The 12399-nt window shown below is 35.3% G+C and overlaps 1 protein-coding gene across 1 annotated transcript in view; it reads right to left on the reverse strand.

Annotated features, from left to right (window-relative positions):
* Positions 1-3848: 3848 nt before the first annotated feature.
* Positions 3849-12399, reverse strand: part of cfh (complement factor H) — a 40211-nt gene continuing 31660 nt past the window's right edge. The window contains exons 16-17 of the mRNA XM_058759949.1: positions 4236-4283; positions 3849-3999 (exon numbers count right to left, since the gene is read on the reverse strand). Of these exons, the coding sequence (XP_058615932.1) occupies positions 3971-3999; positions 4236-4283 (77 nt within the window). The 3' untranslated portion in view covers positions 3849-3970. The remainder of the gene's footprint in view (positions 4000-4235; positions 4284-12399) is intronic.

Raw genomic sequence — 12399 nt, forward strand, 5'->3', positions numbered from 1 at the left:
TTGATTCTCTTAGTAAATACGGTTTTGGCAACAATTTCACATCTTTTGTTAAAATGTTATATAAAGACATTAATAGTTCTATATCACTATTGCATGGGACATCTCAGAGATTTAATATTACACGAGGAATTAGGCAAGGCTGTCCCATTTCCCCCTTCTTGTTCATCTTGGCTGTAGAAATGCTCGCTATTTTGATCAATAATGACAATAGTTTTGACAAACTCAGGGTATTTGGAAGACAAATTTCTATTAGTCAGTTGGCAGATGATACAACTCTTTTTTTTAAACGATAAACATCAAATTGATAGAGCCATTAAATTAGTTAATTTCTTCTCCAATGCTTCTGGATTGCACTTAAATATAAACAAATGTGAATTAATTGCAATTCATGACAGTGAATTAGACTTTTTATGTAATATCCCAGTTAAATCTTCTGTAAAATACCTGGGTATTACTATTACTAAAGATAATAATCATAACATTCAGGAAAATTTTGTAAACAAATTTCTAAAAGCAAAATTAATTCTCAACAGTTGGTTACAAAGAGATGTATCTATTTTTGGAAGAATCTTTTTAACCAAAATTGAATTTCTCTTGTTTACCCAGCCTCTTCACTTGGTATCCCTCTTCATTTAATAAAGGAATATAACAATTCAATTTTTTATTTTATTTGGAAAAATAGGCATCACTATGTAAACAAAAATGATTTGACTCACAGTTTTGAAGAAGGAGGTCTGAATGTTATTGACTTGGAAATATTGAACAATGTCTTAAAAACTCAATGGTTAAGATCATTTCTTCAGAAAACAAACAGTATATGGTTTACAATATCTTCTTCAGTGTTTGGGAAAATAGGTGGTCTCAAATTTTTAATCAAGTGTGATTTTGAATTGTCTAAGCTACCTCTCAAATTGTCTCTCTTTCATCAACAGGTTTTATTGTGTTGCAAACTAGCTTTTTCCCACAATTTCAGTCCTCACAAGACTTGTATTTGGGACAATCGTTTTATTTTAAATCACAATAAGTCTTTATTTTATGAAAGTTGGTTTAAATATAATATTCTTTCTTTATTGGATATGATGGATAACCATGGTGACATTCTCAGTTACAGTGATTTCTGCCTGAAACATGGATTTGTATGTCATCCTAAAGAGTTTTATACAGTTGTAAATGCCATTCCTAAAAGTATAATATTATTGATCAAAGGAACTCTTTCTCATTATTTTGTGACATTTTCTCTTCCATCTCTGAAATTGGATACTTTGTCTATTAGAGATCAAAAATGTACTAACATATTTATAAGAAATATTTTCATTAATAGACTTTCTTTAAAGAATTCCTTAGATCAAATTTGATATTGAGGAAAACTCTTGTCAATTCTGTGAAAGTGACATTGAAACCACTGAGCATATTTTCTTCAACTGTATTCATTCAAAGCTGTTCTGGTCTCATTTGAATAACAGAATGTCTTTTATCAATATCCATATTAATCCTCTTAACTATAAACAAATTAAGTTTGGAATATTTAAAAAAGATTGTATGCAATACTACTTAATTAACAACCTTATTTGTTGTGGTAAATTTTTTATTCACAAGTGTAGATTTTTGAAATGCACCCCTTCTTTCCCTCATTTCATAAATGACCTTCGAATTATTGCTTCTTCCTTGCATACACTGTCAAGCAATAAAGCTATTACATTAGCTAATTTTTTCAACCAATTTAGTGATTAATAATATCTCCTAACCCCATCTGCATTTATTTAGATTGATTTTATTTATTTTATTATTATTATTATTATTTTTTTTTTTTCATCTGGATTTCTAACTTGTATTTATTTATTGATGTTAATGATGTACAATATATATAACTTATAATTATGTCTGCCTTGTATCCGCAATTGTTGTTTTGTTTGTTTTTTCTTTGTTCATTTAAAGCCTGTTTTGTATGTACATTTTCTGATTTTCAAAAAAAAAAAAAAAAAAACAATTCTCAAACCCTGTCGCACACCGTTTCCAGGAAATATGTCGTTCAACCCGGAATCCATAGCAAAACTTTGGGAACCGGTGTGAGCCTGAACGTGCCCCTGATGACCAGAGACAACATTACTACAATACATCATGTGTCATTCACCGGTGAGAAAACTTTATAGCAGTTAGTAAAAGTATTACAACACCAGGAAGGAAGATCAGGTTGATGTTTGTCTGCCATTCTCGCTCTGTCTGCACAGCATGCGTGAACCATAGACTGTAGGTGTGAACACGCTGATGACGTATCCTGTCTGCGCGAACAGGGTGCGCAGAGATATGCAAATACATATTTGACAGGCAGGTAGGAAAGCCAATTAAAATGCTCGGACCGAGCATTTTGATTGGACGAACATTTCTTGGTTCCCTACGCCTTCCAGAGAATATATAAATACAGATAAATACATTTAGACCACTTAACTTAACGATTGCTATTGGGGTGTGAAGAGAATTTCAACCAGCACAACAAAAAATGTTTCTGAAGACAATCTATTGCACCTTTAAATATAAATTAGTAATGATAAAACAACAACAAAAAACTCTGATTACCTGTTTTCCAAAAAACGGTATTCATGAACACACTTACGAGCTGGTGAAATGGATCTTTGAAGCCTGTGTAATGTAGCTGAAAGCAACCGTCCTCTTTCCTCCACCCCACCAAACAGGACTCAGCTCCACACCAGCCCCTATCCTAGGCTTAATCAAATTGTAACTTTGTCTGTGTGTGCACTAAAAATTAGCTGTAATTTCTTTTAATTTTATTTGTGAAATAAATGGACTTTTTAGTTGGGGGAGTCTAAAAAGAGTTGGAGTATTTTATATAGACTTGTCAGCTTAAATTTAAAAGTATTTTTTACCGCAGCACACTGTTTTATAATTTGTGTGTCTTGTATACCCACGTGAACATTTTTCACCATGCCATTTAATCCATTTATTATTACTACACTTGTAGATTATTTTTCTTTAAGAGACATGGCCATGTATGCAATTGTTTTGTAATTTATGTTTGTAATTCATTTAGTTATTCATTTAATCATATCTACTATTAGAACGGTACGGTATGTGCACATGCACTACGTACCTTTCATCAGTCAGGATCTGTAGAAAGAGTGAGTGACTCAGAAAGTGCAAAGATTGTGTGTGAATGAGAATTAAACTGTAAAGCCCATGTCGTGTAGATCCAGGGGCCAGTTGCATAAACATAGTCACTATGTTAAGACTGTCTCTTAAAGTCTCCCTGTAGTCAAAAAAATATCCCTTAAAACTCACCTTTGATTATCAAAATGACATATTTAAATGTTTTTTTTTTTTTTTTCTTGTGAAAGTAATTTTCTCATGCCTTAAAATAGCTTGAATGTAACTGCCTCATTTACTATATGCCGATCTATGAATATACAAATTAGCCCCGCCTCCACACAGTCATACCAGTCAGCCATGATCCAGGGCCTCCTGACACAGTTAATGATATGCTAATGATAGGATCCCTTGACATGATTGGTTAATTAAAAAAAGGGCTGTTTCAAACCACATTTCTGGGACAGCCTTTGGGAAACTAGTTTTAAGGAGAAAATACTCAGCAATGGTGTTGATTAATGGATTGGCACGCCACTAAAACGCCACATAGACAAATAAACAACATTAAAAAAACAAAAAAAACAAACAAACTTGATTTTCACAAAAGGGGGACTTAAAGAACTAGTTTGACCAAATATCAGTTAGCCAAGTCTTACTTTTCAATTCAAATTAGGCCAGTCTTCCTTTTTACAAATGCTATTTAATTTAAATTGAGGATATAGTGTAAAAAGAAACCAAACTCATTGTAACAGTTTGAATGTCAAGCTTTATTCTGAATCAATGATGACTTTGTAACATAAGCAAGTAGATTGATGTATCAAGCAAGTGTGTTTGTATGTGTGTGTGTTAGTGTGTGTGAGTTGCTCCTGCATCAGTATATTTCTGCATCTTCATTCACATCTGGAAGGATAATCAGATCTTAATACAGAAGATTATGATAAATGTAGAGTTGCATGCTGGTGGATGTTAATGTTGTTAATCAGTTTACATGCCAAAAGACACTTATTTACTAAATATTACAAGACATTTATTCCATTCAAATTTTGCACTGCAACATAAACTCTGCGAACAGAAAATATAGTATTGTAAATAAAATGTGGCTAGTAATTTTATCAAAATGTTTCATAGTTTCATACCTCTGCTGCTCTCCGGTATATTTTCATCATATTGTCTGGCTTTTAGACCTGAAAAAAAGAAAACAAAAACAATTTTCAATCAATTAATCAATCAATCAATCAATCAATCATTACATTTCAAGCAGATATACACTGTAAAAAAACTGTAATTTTACAGTATTTTGTATGTTTTTTTCCCCTGTGTTTTTGAAATTCCGGGGAATTTACAGAAATATACTGTAAATGTACATGTTCTATGTAAAATAACATGGCAAACCTGTAACTGAATAACCATAAAAGTTCAGTTTTTTTTAAATGTTTTTTTTTTTCACGTTAAAAAACAATCGCGAATTCATCAAAACGTACAAATATGCATTTTTATTTAACAGATGACCTTTTATAGTAATTTTATAATTTTTAAATAGTGTTTTTACAGGAATAAAAAACTGTCAACGGTGATATCTGGTCCCAAATGAGTTGCATCCTTCCTTACGAATTACTTATTTTATCATATCATCATACATTCTTTGTTAAAATAAACGGACATTTATGATAACTATGAAGATTTTAAATATTGGAACTAGAGGAAATCCCGCGCGGCGGAAGGATACCTCTCCTGTAGGCGGCACACAGTGGAGCAGCTGCGCGGCTGGAATCACTCGACACTCAGCAATCATTCATGGATGTGGATCAAAAATAAACCGGTAAAATGCATATTTTCTGACCAATATTGGTTTCTGGCATTTGTAACTTTGTTTTGACCGTCGTTGTTTGTGTTGTTATTAAGCCTAATTTGATTGTGTGTGTTTTTAAACTTGGACTCGGACCGTTAGGCCTAATGTTTATGATTTTTACATTGAGGTCTCGTTTTAGTTGAAGGTATGTTAGTGTAGTTATGTTTGTTGCTTGACAGTCAAGTTGTGCTCCTATTTTGGTTCCAGATGCATTCTGTCGAATAACGTTAAGCGCCATTTTTCCACAAGAGGGAATTTCCTCAGACGATGATTATAGCGCCGATCTCTATTTAATCATAGGCATATAACGTGACATCTGAATTATTAAATGTAGGCTTCGTCTAGAAAATTAAAATGCTGTTTAAATGAGTGAAAACTTCAGGCTACTCTGAGACCAGTTTGATTGGGAGACCTAAGTTCGGTTAGAGTCAACTTCATGCGGTGTACGTTAGATGTGTGTCATTCAGACATAGATCGTGTTCTATTTTTATATCTTTTTATGGTATTTTTTAATGTAATTCAAGCTTAGACTGGTTAGTGTCAGCGCAGTTGGTGTGTCTACTAATACTCGATTCTGATTGGCTGGTGATCGTTCAAACAGTTAGTTAACACCTGTAGTTCCAGTCAGTTTAATCACCTCTGAATTAATGCACTGCCTTCACTGAAGCAGGCGCACAGAAACGGAATTATTTATTGTGTACTACTACTAACATTTCTTTGGATTTTTGTAGAATTTTTAATTATCATGTCCCATGCACTTACATGCTTGTATTTGATTTTCTTACTTGTTACTTGAGCAGCTGATATCAGGGGCGAGCTAAAAAGGTGAAAATTGTATAATTTAAAAGATGTATATGATTATATTATATTATATTCGTTGTGGTGTTTCTGTGAAAAACTCTAAAAGGTCATGCGTCAAGGCTAGAAATGAGGCACATATCCTGAAAAAAATGTTCACATCCCACCCATCTAGAAAACGCATATCATCGTGAACCATGTACAAGAGAGTGTCCTTCATGTCATAAAGCCAGTAGAAGTGAGGAGAGCACTTTCACGAATCAACTACAAGTATGTGTTTTAATTTGTACATACATTTATTATTTACATTTAATTTGTGCAACTTTCATATTAGAAAAGTAACTGTCCTTCCTTTCATGCATATAATAAGGTGGATGGGGATAACGAGAACAAGACGGACCCAATTCAACAAATTTATTGAGATGGAGGTGGTTACACTTGAACCAGTACCAACAGAATGCCATCAAAATGCCATTTGTCTTCAACAAAAGAAATGTTAAGGATGACTTGAAGTAATATGTCTTAATAGGTACATTGGTAATTATAATGATTCAAGCTGAATTTACTGCATGCTGGTTTTGTCATTCCCTCTTTTCCAGAAATCCTCAGACCAGACTCCGATAAAAACATGTCAGAAATCCTCCAAGAATCAAACACATGTAAGTTCGGTATGTGAACTTATTTGTAATTTGTTCCCCTTTCTTCGCCAATATTTGTTCAAAGTATCTATGGTACTTTTTAAGTAATACAAACATGGATAACATGTTTTTATTTTTTATTTTTTTTTTTTATATGGCTAACTGTTGTAATTTTATCTTTCAGGTACTCTACCAATGCAGAATATGTGCAGGTTTTCTTCTTGGGAAATATTACTTTCCTTAAGAATCTAGAAGGAAATTGCTATGTAAGTTGCTTTGCAGACTTTACCTTATGTGAAAAGTGTAAGATAACTCAGAAGTTCTAATGATCAGAAGTTTGTCATTTCTGTTTATATACATTTTTAGAATTGGAGGTTTTTCTTTTAATCTGATCTGTTTCTCTATGTTTGCAGTTATGGTACCAGTTCCTCAAACACAAATTCAGAGCAAGGAGAATAATGCTGTCTGAAGAAACTCCAGGATCCTATCCCAGATCTATGTTAGGGGTAAGTGTATACATTAACACATAGCTTCTCTAACCTGTCCTGAAGCCCCACTCTTTCACTCCAAGACCAATAACTAATGATAACTATATTATAGGGATGTAACGAATAACGATATCAAAATCTCACGATACGATAATATCTAGATATGAAGTCCCTGATAAGATATTTATTGCGATAATAAAAAAGAACAAATAAAGACTTTTTTTTTTTTTACATTTTAAAGTTAAATTCTTCTATCTAATGCACTTTGAGAGGTCAAAATTACGAGCTCCAACCCACGTTCTTAACTAAGAAAAGAAAAAATTCAGAAAAAAATTAAGCCATATTGTGCTTTTGGTTTTAGTTTGTTTGACAGAGACTGTGCAAAAACATAATGGCCCAAAACACAACTTTAAAGAACTTTTATGTTAGAATAAGAAGTTTAAATATATTTTAAAAATTACACTTTTTGCCCAGAAGACCTATCGTTTCATATTGTCATGTGACCACGATAATATCGAGTTTTGCTATCGTGATACCACTATATTGATAATATCATTACATCCTCTACTATATTAGCATCTACAAAAGGGATGATAAAGTTCAGTTTATTCTGAGTGATTACACATAACACACTAACAAATTTCTGTTATTCAAATCTGTTAAAGGATTGTTAGGCTGCATTAATTTGGCCAACCGAAACCGGGAACATTTCCCATGATGTACTTGTTATATTGTAAGAAAAATGGCATCTACACTAATATTAGTCTCTTTCATTGTTGTTCCAAGGTCACCGGAGCCACCCAGATTCAGTCCGTATCCAAACCAGATGGTGGATCAGCACCTAGAGATGACCTTTACAGCCCTGAACGTCAGCGGAGACCAGGACACTTAGATGAGCCCCAGAGACTGATCCCCAGTTTTGAACTAATTTTTTTATTTGGCTGCAGAAGGAATTTGTTGCTATTGAAGATACAACCTCATGTGAATGCCTTGGATATTTAGTGTAATTTGTATTCAGTGATGTAACCAAGATACCTTGATTGTCAAAGCTATATGATGTCGGTGAGCTTTTAAATTCAGTGTCTTATGCATTTCCATGCATTCAAGTTGAACCGAATGGAGTATAATTAAACCAGGAAATGGACTTTTAGGCCCTTGACACATATTCTGTTGTTGAAAAATTGTACATTTAAAATCAAATATGTAGTACTATATATTTATTTATTTTTTATTTTTTTGTTAGAAAAATTGAAATCGTCTAATCTATGTGATAATGTTAATGGTATGAAAGTACAGTAAATGTTTATACTGTTTTTGGAAATGTGAAATTACTCAATATGCATCCTGCATATTGATGCTCATTCTGTAAAACCAAAAAATGTTTACAGAAATGTGAGAATGTATTAGTTAAATGTTAAGTAATATGATGGAACAGCATTGTAGTCTTTTTGATGTTTTGATATGAAAATTACAGGAACAAACCTATTTTAATTGTTATTTTGCTTTTTTTCTGGTGCCCCAGCTGCCGGAATAATTCCGTTTTTTAACTACGGAAAATTACCGTATTTTTACGGTCGCGTTACAGTCCGTTATTTAACGGTATTTATTACGGAATTTTTTTTTACAGTGTAGCTAAACATGTATGATATTAACTAAACATCTTCTTTCAGGACACAAAATGCTGAAGTTTATCCTAGAGTTGAAACTGTTGCCTGGTTTATTTCAGACTAGCTTGATAACAAATGACACTAATTAAGCAAAGAGCTTCTTTTACACATGAATAATTCAACAGAAATATACACTACTCAGGGGTTAAAGCAAAAAAAAATCCTGAGCCTGAACTTTTTCCTGGGGGCGGGGGGAGGGGGCAGCACATGCAAAGCATGCAATGACTGTTGCACCTTAAACATTTGAAAGGATACTATGGCAAAGTTATTGCTTTCCTTATTGAAACTGATTTTTATTTTATTTTTTCATGGTTGACCTGAAGAATGAAAGCTATATCATACACTTGGAAAATTATGAGCTATATCACCACTTATATACACTAGGGGTGTGACAATATATTCAGATCACGAGATGAGACAAAATACAGATAATTGGTTCGCTAGAACGAGACAATTTGAATGCTATTTTTAAGAAATTTTCAATGACAAAATATTTGTCTTTTAATTACAAAAAGTAAAAATACAGTTTTATTTTGAAATATTTTAACTAATCTATGGCTGTAACTAAGGATTATTTTGGTATTCAAGTAATCTACTGATTATTTTGACAATTGAGTAATCTGATATTTTTATTAACACAAACAGACCTAAGTGAAAACCTGGCTGTAGTATGATTATTTATATATAAACTAACGATAAGGCAATAATAATTGGCTCAAATAAGATATCAAAACCAAGTAATTACATAGTTTTATTGAACAACACAGTTAAAATAGGCTACATAATATAATATGCCTATACATTTGAATGAACATAACCAATTTAAGTAAATTATAACAAATACCTGCAGAGGGCGCCAACGGCCTGGTGACGTTTCGCTTTACAGTGTGATTAAACGATGTTTTAATCCAATAAATTTTAATATTTGGCCACATGCAGAAACTTTTATTTTGACATTGCGATGTACAACATGGCATTTAGACATAGGTTGACGTATTCTCCTGTGTTGCCAAAGGTTTATGATTTATGTTACAAATCTAGTGAGATAATGCACATTGTTTTCCCAGATGAACTTTAAGCAATTCTCACAGCATATACAGAAAAAGAGTTTAGCCCCTTTCACACATACAGTCTTTACTCGTAAATTACCGGAAGAATTACCATTAAGAGATCATATGTGAACAGGACCTTTTCAAAAAGCCCGGTAAATTTGTTCTGGCAATCATCGTTCTTATGGAGATGACACGATTACTCTGAGCTGTTCACAAATCTCCACTGCTTTTTAATTAGTTTCTCCATGTAAATATGGGCTAGATGGACTTTGACCATCGCGCGTCGCAGCTTTTTGAACTTTTATTTTTTATTTTGGAGATCCGGCACGGTGCCGGAGAACTTTAACCCCTGACTACTGCAACGCGCGTAGTTTCTATGCGAGCTTCACAGTTCTTACCACACGCTGACTTGTGGGTTCTTGGCTTTGTTGCAAGGAGGACACCAACAGGGAGCTCGGCAGATCATAACACTTGATTTATTAAAAGTAAAGAAGTGAACATCATGAATTAGCCACACCCGATCACACTGCGTGTCATCTCTCTGCGCTCTCACTTCTGCGTGCAGATCATTCTCTCATGTGATCCTAATCACGGGTCTCTGTTCTTGCCATATTATGTATAGATTAGGGGTGTCCCCAACTAAGGATTTTCATAGTTGAATCGGAATTTTCAAATCTTGCCGATAGTCCACTGACTGTGCGTTCACACCGCCGCAAGTCTAATTTCAACATTCTAGGAGACATTTACTAGCCTTGGTCTTTAATTAACATTAATTTGTGTGTAGCCTACATAACAAACTGTCCAGATTGAAGTGTAGCCTTAATGCAATTGGTCAAATCGGTGTTGTTCTAAGCAAATGAACTGCATTCCCGCTGAAAAACAAACGTTCTAGCGGGAATTTTTTTTTCTTTATGTTTGAATTGGAGTTGAAATTTTGTTTTGTAATTTTATTAGGTTGGAAATTGGTTTCATTGGTTGTTACATTGCTATTTACCAGTTGGCAATATAGTATTTTTTGCAGTTGTGGATGAAGGATTAAGATCCTTTACATAATAAAGTAAAAATCACTAATAACACACTGTAAAAATACTCTGATACAAGTAAAAGTCCTGCATTGTTCAGGTAGCCCATAAACATTACTTAATGTAAGTATAATCAGGAAAATTAAAAGTGACCTGTGGTATTATATTATATATATAGAGAGAGAGAGAGAGATTATATTATTATTAAATGTACTTCTGTTCACCACAGATTTTTTTGTTTGTTCATTTTGTCTAAGTAATTATTAGTTATTGTTTTTGCAGATTCTTGGCCACTGGAGACTCCTACCGCACCATAGCTTTCAGCTGTCGTGTGGGAGTGAGCACCGTGGCAGGGATTGTTGGAGAGGTAGCCAGGGCAATATGGGACGCCTTGGTGCAGGAGGTCATGCCAGTCCCCACAACTGAAGACTGGCAAAGGATCGCCACTGACTTCCTCCATCGGTGGAACTTCCCCAACTGCCTTGGGTCCATCGATGGCAAACATGTTGTGATCAGGGCCCCTGACAACTCTGGTTCCCTGTTCTTCAACTACAAGGGGACTTACTCGGTTGTGCTCCTGGCAGTGGTAGATGCCCAGTACTGCTTCCGGGTAGTGGATGTGGGCAGCTACGGGAGGACGAGCGATGGCGGTGCGCTGGCTAACTCCACCTTCGGCCAGGCACTTCGGCCTTTCCCAGGACATAATCTCTCCAGCAGGCAAAGGGTCTTCAATTACAGGCTGTCACGGGCAAGGCTGATTGTTGAGAATACCTTTGGTATTCTCACATCTCAGTGGCGTATGTACAGAGGAGTCATTGAGATCACCTGTGTCCTCCACAACATCCTGAGGAGGTCCACAAAAATGACCAGGACGCCCATACCATCGGCTGGAGACAGAGAAGCTGCTGGCCTACAGGAGGTCACCCGAGTGGGCAGCAACAACACCACACAGGAGGCCATCCGTGCCCGGGAGAAATTTATGACCTATTTCTCCACAGAGGGAGCTGTCTCCTGGCAACCTGTGGCATAAGCCATGGCTTTTAACGGCTCTTTTAAGAGCCACAAATTAATAAAAAAAAAAGAGCATGATTTTCATAAATATACTATGAAGTGTGACAACACCCACTCTCCCCTGGTAGAAAAAAAATACACTTCCATAATGTGCTTAATGACAGCGTCCTGAAGTCCTCCAGGAGGCTTTTAAAAAATAAACTATCACTGTCCTCTTGAGGAGTGCTAGCTCTCCTACTCACAGCCTCCAAAGCTGTTAGCATCCTCTCTTCAAACTGTGTGCTGGTGTGTGCTCTCTTTCTCCTGTGAGAGTGCCCTGTCTGTCCCTGAATGCTGGACTGGCTCGGGCTCTCACTCAGCTGGTTCACCTCACACTGCTGACTGTCTGTGTGTGTTGTCTGTGCTGCCTGACTGTGACTGGCCATAGCATCTTCGCTTTCCTCTGGGGTCAGGGCTTCCCCAACCCCCCCTACCATATTACTTGCAGTTATTCTATCATCTAGGAAGGGGTTGAGGAAGCCCATGACTGCACTGTAGCGCCATGGCCGGACACTGCTCGCCCCTGCTCCACTCCTCTTTCTCTCTGCCTCCTTCTTCCTCTCTTTTCTGTAGGTGTCTCTAAGAGACTTCCACCTTCTTCTGCACTCATCCACTAGTGAAAATACAATAGAAAACACACTTCATTAACCACATTTCAGAATAGCTTGTTTGCATGCTATATCTGAAATGGCATAGCTGTATGTGCCACTGCCTGTATATATTTAAGCCTAATGAC

The sequence above is a fragment of the Onychostoma macrolepis genome, chromosome 22 (genome assembly GCF_012432095.1).
Source record: "Onychostoma macrolepis isolate SWU-2019 chromosome 22, ASM1243209v1, whole genome shotgun sequence".
Classification (NCBI taxonomy): domain Eukaryota; kingdom Metazoa; phylum Chordata; class Actinopteri; order Cypriniformes; family Cyprinidae; genus Onychostoma; species Onychostoma macrolepis.